This window comes from Pteropus alecto, unplaced genomic scaffold, assembly GCF_000325575.1.
Source record: "Pteropus alecto unplaced genomic scaffold, ASM32557v1 scaffold5, whole genome shotgun sequence".
Taxonomy (NCBI): domain Eukaryota; kingdom Metazoa; phylum Chordata; class Mammalia; order Chiroptera; family Pteropodidae; genus Pteropus; species Pteropus alecto.
The window spans coordinates 30,637,907-30,645,018 of NW_006441953.1; the positions used below are offsets into that span (position 1 = coordinate 30,637,907).

General features: G+C 56.3%; 1 protein-coding gene across 1 annotated transcript in view; it reads left to right on the forward strand.

The window, feature by feature from the left end:
- The first annotated feature begins 923 nt into the window (after window positions 1-923).
- SORCS2 (sortilin related VPS10 domain containing receptor 2) overlaps window positions 924-7,112 on the forward strand; it is a 377,827-nt gene continuing 371,638 nt past the window's right edge. Inside the window, exons 1-2 of the mRNA XM_015594851.2 lie at window positions 924-1,115; window positions 1,175-1,222. Coding sequence (XP_015450337.1) covers window positions 924-1,115; window positions 1,175-1,222 — 240 coding nt within the window. The remainder of the gene's footprint in view (window positions 1,116-1,174; window positions 1,223-7,112) is intronic.

Sequence of the window (7,112 nt, forward strand, 5' to 3'; positions counted from 1 at the left end):
TTCCTGCTGTGCCCCTGACCAGCTGGGGGCCCCAGGCCTCTCATCTGGAAAAAAATAACCTCTCTCTCCTAGGGGAGCTGTGTGGCTTAGCTGAGATGGTGTGGGGAGCTGAATGGCCCACAGGGAGAATTAGCGGATGCCAGGGCCCCTCTCCCGGGGCCTGCACACCTCGTCCAGGCAAACTCCCTAAAATGTAAATTTCAGTGACTCTTTTGGTCGAAATCTTGTGACTTTAAGAGTAACTTGACATTCTTCTGCTTGACATTCAAGCCCCCCCAGAATCTGATCCCTGCCATGTCCTCGCACTGTGACCCTCAGTGTCTCGCCCAAGAGGGGTGGGTAACTTGGAGCTCCATCCTCTGCCCTACCTCCCCTGCCTCCTCCAGCTCCAAACACCCACCCTCATCCCTCGGCACCTTTGCTCATTGGCAGACAGGTGCGAGTTCCGGCTCTCTTCTGTTATCTTAACCAAAATCAATTCTGGCTGATTTAAGCAAAAGAATTTGCTGAAGAAGGGAGTGAGTCACCACGGATTTACTGGGAGGTAGTTGAAAGTAGCAGCTGAAAGTAACAGCAAACCCAAATCAGAATGACCAGAACAACCAGGAAATTCACAACCCCTGTAACAACAGGTTGACGTCCAGGGCAGGGCAGCCCCGGGGGTGGTTGATTCAGGGGCTCCGTGATGGACGCCTAGGACCCACGTCTTTCCGTCTCTTTGGTCTGCTTGGCTCTCTTGGTGGTCACCACGTGGCTGGGGCGTCACGTTGCAACACAGAGAACAGTCAGGGTCAGGGTCAGGGTCAGGGTCAGGGATTCCTGTAATTAAGCAAGTTTCCCAGCATCTCCTAGGCCGCCTTCTTCTCATTCTCATTGGCCAGCTGGGCATCACGTGCCCAGGCATCGCCCAGTCATTGGCAGGGATGTGGACCAATCAGCTGGCTCGTCTAGAGCAGGCGGGCGTGCGGCGCGTGGCGTGCGGCGTGCGGACGCCCCTTCGGACCCGCTCGGCGCGGCCTCCTGAGGGCGGTGTTCGGCCTCCCGCCCGCTGTCTCCGCGCCGCAGGGGCCCCGGGCCCCCTCGCGGTGCCCACCCAGCCACCCGAGACTGGGAGAGTGAGCTGGCGAGGGTCACCCGGTGGAGCGCTATGCAGCCGGCAAAACGAACTCCGCAGCCCGAGCGACGAACCGGCGAGCTGAACGACGGGCTGTTAGGAGAGAAGGTACGTTTCAAAGATTATAGAGCGAAAAGCGTGTTGACTTCTCACAAATGTGAAAAACACGTACCTTTGGGCAGTCGCGCCGGTGACGTTAGGTCCACACGTGAAAGGCGGCGCGGCCCGGACGGCGCGCCCGCGGCTTGGACGCGGGGACGCCGTTCCCGCGCTGGGCTCCGTTGCCACGTCGGCGAAATGGAGCTGCTCATGCCGGGGCGCAGTGAGGCAGGGAGGGCGAGTGACGGGACGGAGCTGGTGGCCCCCCGGCGCCACCTGCGAGTCCTCTGCTCTGGGTGGGGCCAGACTCCTTGCCGGCCGCACCCTCTCCCACTGGCACACTTCGGAGGCGTGCAACCCTCCTGGCCTCCTCCGAGTGTCAGCTCCAGCTCCGCCGGGCCCCCCACCGGGCCACCTCCCGTGCAGCTGCCTCTGGCCCTGCGGGTCCCTCCGCCCGGAGGGGCCTCCCTGCCTCCATCCTGACTGCGCAAAGCCCTGAAGAGGTCCGAGCAAACCCTGGGTGTTGGCGGCAGTGGGTCCCTGGGAGAGGGGGCCGCAGGTGCGACCGCGCAGACCAGCCGTGTTTCTGCAGCAACGCAGAGGCCAGCGTGGCTGGAGCGGAGGAGAGGGGGACAGGCTCGCAGGATGAGGTCTTCGTAGCGACGGCTGTGGGTCTTGTAAGGACAGGTTTCTGCGCTGCCTGAGATGGGAGGGACAGGTCTACTTTGGGTTTCAAGGGGCCCCTGTGGTTGCTGAGCTGAGAACACTGTCAGGGCCGTTAGGCGAGCATGAAGCAGAGTCCCAGGTCTGGCAGTCATGCCTCGTGGGGCCCCATCCCTCCATGTCCCTCAGTATGCTCACACACACCCAGTGCCCCAGTGACACTTTGTCTCACTCTCCCGCGTGGTCTTATCAGCCTGGTGAACTTCAGCCTTGGAGACCCTGGGTGGGTGTCTTCCCTGATGAAATGTGTCTCTGAGCTCTTCAGCCCTGCAAATGGCATGCTCACCATTCCCTCCTCTCGGTATTCCAGAATCTTCCATGTCCCTCCACACTGAAGCATAAGGCCAGAGACCCTTGACTGAGCACTTCCCACGGCCAGGTCCCATTTGACCCCAAAACAGTCACACCAAGTAGATGGGACCTGCCACTGTCTCCATTTTACACCTGGGAGAACTGAGGCTCAGAGAGAGGGCCAGGCCACCTGCCGAGGAGCACACGGCCCACAGGTGGCCAAAGCCTGGGACCGTGGGGTGTGTGTGTTTCGTCTGCTAGGCTGGGAGCCCTGGGGACAGGGACCGGGCCCCATTCATCTCCGGGTCTGGCAGCTGCTGTGGGCCGTCTCTGGCCTGGTTCAGTGCCAAGTGGGCAACTTCTCTTTGGGTCTCAGGCTGGGAGCGTTTCCTCCCTGTGACGCTTTGTTCTTGCTGGGCCAGGGAAGATGGCACTGTGCTTTTCCTTCCTTGTGTGGGGCCCAGCTCCTCGGTACTGAACGCCTCACAGTCTATTTGTTTTACTTATTTATCTTGTTCACAGTCTCACTCCCTGGAATAGGCCTCTCCATCTTGGCAATGTTGGCATTTTGAGCTGGATGGCTCTGGTGGCAGTTCTGTGCACTGAATCCCTCTCGGTATTCAGTGCCCTTCACCCACTAGATGCCAGCAGCACCCCACCTCCAGGCTTATGAAAACCAAAGCGTCTCCAGACATTGCCATGTGTCCTCTAGTGGGGCAAGACCACCCCTGGTTGAGACCCACTATCCTGGAATGTCAGCTCTAGGGGCAGGGAGTTTGGCCCAATTTGTTCACCATGGTGTCCATCCCTACTGCCCCCCCACCAACCCCCAAGGACAGGGACTGGCACACGGGAGGCACCAAGGAGATACTAGCACAGTGTTGCTGAATGAATTGCATGCTGCTTAGACTACAAGCAGGCGTGAGCCCGCTCCCTGCAACAGGTCGGGTCATCCCATTTCACAGGTGAGGAGAAAGGCTCAAGGGAGTAGAGAGCCTACTGAGGCTAAGAGTGTGGGTAGGAGGTGCCAGGAGCAGGTCGCACCGTAAAGTGACAGTGTCTTTAGGGAGAGCCTTTCGTTAGCTGATGCCAGGCTCGAACGGGGCCGCAGGAAAAGGTGAATGCATGATAGAGTGAAGGAGTAGGTGTTATCTTGGTTCTTGCATAGACAGACGGTGGTAGCAGGCGGCAAAGTTCAGGAAAATTAACGTCATAAAAGCCACATCAAAATATATTCAGCCATGAGAAAGAAGGACATCCTACCATTTTCAGCAGCATGAATGGACCTTGAGGGTATTGTGCTAAGTGAGATAAGCCACACAGAGAAAGACAAATACTACATGGTATCACTTATATGCGGAATCCAAAAAAATAAGTCAGACTCATAGAAACAAAGAATGAGGTTGCCAGCGGCTGGGGCGGGGTGGGGAGAATGGGTGCATCTTATAGTCATCAGCTATAGGATGACTAAGGTCTGAGGATCTAATGTAGAACGTGGCACTGCAGTTGATACCACTGTGTGTGTAACTGAAACTTGCTAAGAGAGAAATGTTCTCACACACACAGAAGGTAAATATGTGAAGTGACGGATGTGTTACTTAACTAGACTGGGGACCCTTGCACAATGTACTCATATATCAAATCACCACAGTGTGCACTGCAAGTACTTTACGGTTTTGTCAGTTACACCTCAATAAAGCCGTCAAAACCCCACATCAACTGTGGATTTTTGGGTGGAAGGCTGGTCTGGAAACCCGGGGGAAGGTTTGGGCCATGGCCTCAGAAGGCAAAGTCTAGAGTCTGGGATGTTTGCACCTGCTTGTCTTGGTGCAAAGCCCTCTGCACCCCGTCTTGATGCTCCGGGCTCCCCTGAGAAAGCCACTTGGATGCCACCGGGGCTGGTGGACTGTTGGGGGGACCGGGAGTTGATTGACAGGCCCTGGGAGATGGGCTGTAGTCAGTCAGTCTGAATCCACTCAGGGTCTGATTTGAAATTCAAATCCTGCCTGACTAAACATAAAATTAATATGAATTTCATATTTTGTTATTCACGCAGACCCAGCTGTGTCTGTGCCGGGCAGGGTAGGGGCTGCTGGAGGCTTCACTGCCGAGGACGCCCACCTGTCTCCCCGCCCCCGCAGCCCCCACACCCTCGGGACTGAGTGTTGGAGGAAAGCATCTCCCCTCTTCAGATGGGTCACCCGCAGGTAAACCACAAAGTAGAACCTCGAAGTGGCTGGGGCCAGCCTCCCCCAGCGAAAGTAAAATGGGGTATTCTGAAAAGGGGGTGTCCCAAGTCACATCATCAGTGTCGCCCACATTTCAGAGCAGCCCGAAGGCCTGGCCTTTGAACTCGGGAAGTGGGCTCTGGGAGAAAGGCCGGAAGCAGGCGCCAGCCAGGCCTGCCAGTGCAGCTGGGAGGTGTGGTGGGCCCATGGGCCACCTGGCCTCGTGCTGAAGGTTTGGTAAATGCCTGTCAGAGGTAGCTCTTGGAACCCCGCCTCAGGGTTGGCTGTCTGTTGCCATGGCTACAGAACCCCAAGTGTTGCCTGGCTCTGCCATCCTGGTGCTGTTCCTTGCTGTTGTGCTGTGGGGTTGCGCCCCTGTCTCCACCTCTAGCCATGTCCTCCATCTCTCCCCGACCCAGCCCCATGCAGAGAACCAGGCCACTCCCTCACTCAGGCACCTTCTGTGGCTCTCTATTGCCTGAGAGGCACCGAGGCATGGGCTTCGGGGGTCAAATCCTGGTTCAATTGATGCATTAGCCGAGTGGTCTTGAACATGCTGTTCCTTTACCCTGCTCTTGGTCTCCCTGAGCCCGGTGCACCCTTCAAGGATCTGCTCAGGGGTTCTCTCTCCCAGGGAGCGTCCCGGCCCTTGGACCAGCTGCCTGCTGCTCTGTCTGTGCTGTCTGTGTCCTGAGTACAGCCTAGCCCTGAGTTGGACTTGGGGGATGTTTGGGAGCTCGAGGCCGCTACTCTGTTTGGCAAGTCTCTCCACTTGTCCCCTGGCTTGGCCCTTCCTGCCCCCCACTCCCAGTCTTCAGGGGGCACCCACCAAGGGTGGGGTGTTTTGAGCCTCTTGCAGCCCACTGGCCCAGCCCCCAGAGCCCATGGTTGTGCCTCTCCCCATCGGCCACTTCCTGGCCTCTGCAGTGTGAACAGCAGCCTTTCCCAGTGCCCCACAGCTGCTGCGAGCATCTTTGTTACTGTTATCAATTTCTTTTGGTGCAGGCGAGGAGGGTGGCATCGGAGGCAGCATGTGTCGGTGTCCCGTGGGCTCCGTGAAGCGGGGTCCAGAACCACTGTGTCCCCACCGTGTGCCCAGCGGCCACCCAGGTCCAGGCACACAGAGGCTCTCGTTGTGAAGCAGTCAGCGGGCATTTCCCAGAAGCCGCCTCTGTTGAGACGTAACCTGCCCGAGGGTGGGTCAGGGACCCGCCACGTGCCCCCGCATGGTGTCTGGGCCCTGGGCGGGGGCACAGTTGGCACCTGCTGCCTTCCGAGCTGAAATACCTGGACCTTGACACCTGGGTACAAAGCCAGCTCACCTCTGGCGCAGTCCCCTCTCCCTCCAGTGCCACCTCTGGGCTGGGGCCGCTGCCTCAGGGCCCGCTGATGTGCCACTAGCCATGTCCCTCAAAGACACGATCCTGGACCCAGTCTCCAATGCCTCCCTTGGGGCCCAGCATGAGTGTCGCGGGTGGTGCTTCTGGGGGAGTGACGGCCAGCGGCCATCTGTCAGTGCTTGCTTCTCTGCTGGGCACCTCCTTCCCGGACCCCAGCGCTTCATTTACAGCTGACAAGGGGCTGGCGGAACCGTTTCTGGATCTGGCCTCACGCATCAGCGTCTTCTCACGAGCTGGTCGCCCCCTCATCACTTTCCTGTCCTTCGTCCTCCCCCACCGTCTTCCTCTTCTGTCTCTCTAGGGAGGCCTGGGCAGGCAGTGCGTGTGAGACCCTGGGCTCTGGGGACGGGGGCGAGAGCTGTCAAAACGCTCTGTTTGTATCCGTTCAGTGAATCAAAAGTAAAACACATATAATTTAGGTGCCAGTATTAACCCCATTTTACAAATGAGGGAACAGGCTCAGGAGCGTCAAGTGACTTGCTTAAGGTCACACAGCAAGTAAGAAGGGAAGACAGGTTTTGGTCCCAGCTGTCTCCTGGGAATGCCACCCCTCTAGACTCCTTCTGAACATCTCCAAGGGCAAGCTACTTCCGGTTGCGGCATCCGTGGTACTCCAGCCGCCTGCCCTGGGAGCGCGCGGGGAAGATCGCGATGGCTGAGACATGCCGCTTTCCTGACGAGAAACGTGATCCTTCTATTTGTTTCAAATTGTGAGGCTCTTCGCATTTTTCATTTCTTTTTCAGTAAGTTCAATTATTATTATTATTTTTAGGCATTCGTCTGTTTCACATTACATTCAAAGTACGTTGTCATTACGAGTCTCGTTTTTACTAGCATTTTAATCTGTAGTATGTCTATGGTCGTACCCATTTTTTTATTCCAGATATTATTTATTTATGTCATCTCTTTTCTTCTTGATCATTTTTGCCAGAGGTTAGTATACATACTTCATTAGTCACCCCAAAGAACAAACATTGGCTTTTTTGAGTATTCCAATTGTTTGTTTTCTGTTTCACTCATTTATCCTCTTCTTTCTACTTCCTTTGGGTTTATTAAGTTGCTATTCTTATATCTTAAGCTGGATGTTCACATCATTCGTTTCCAGCCTTTCTTTCCCAGTGTAAAATTAAGGCTACAGACTCCCCTCTAGGAACAGCTTTTGCCGTACTCTGCAGGAGGAGCATGTTCATTCCATGTGGTTCCGGGGAGTTAAAGCATTGTATGTTTTCCCCTTGACCCATGATGAGCTTGGTTTTC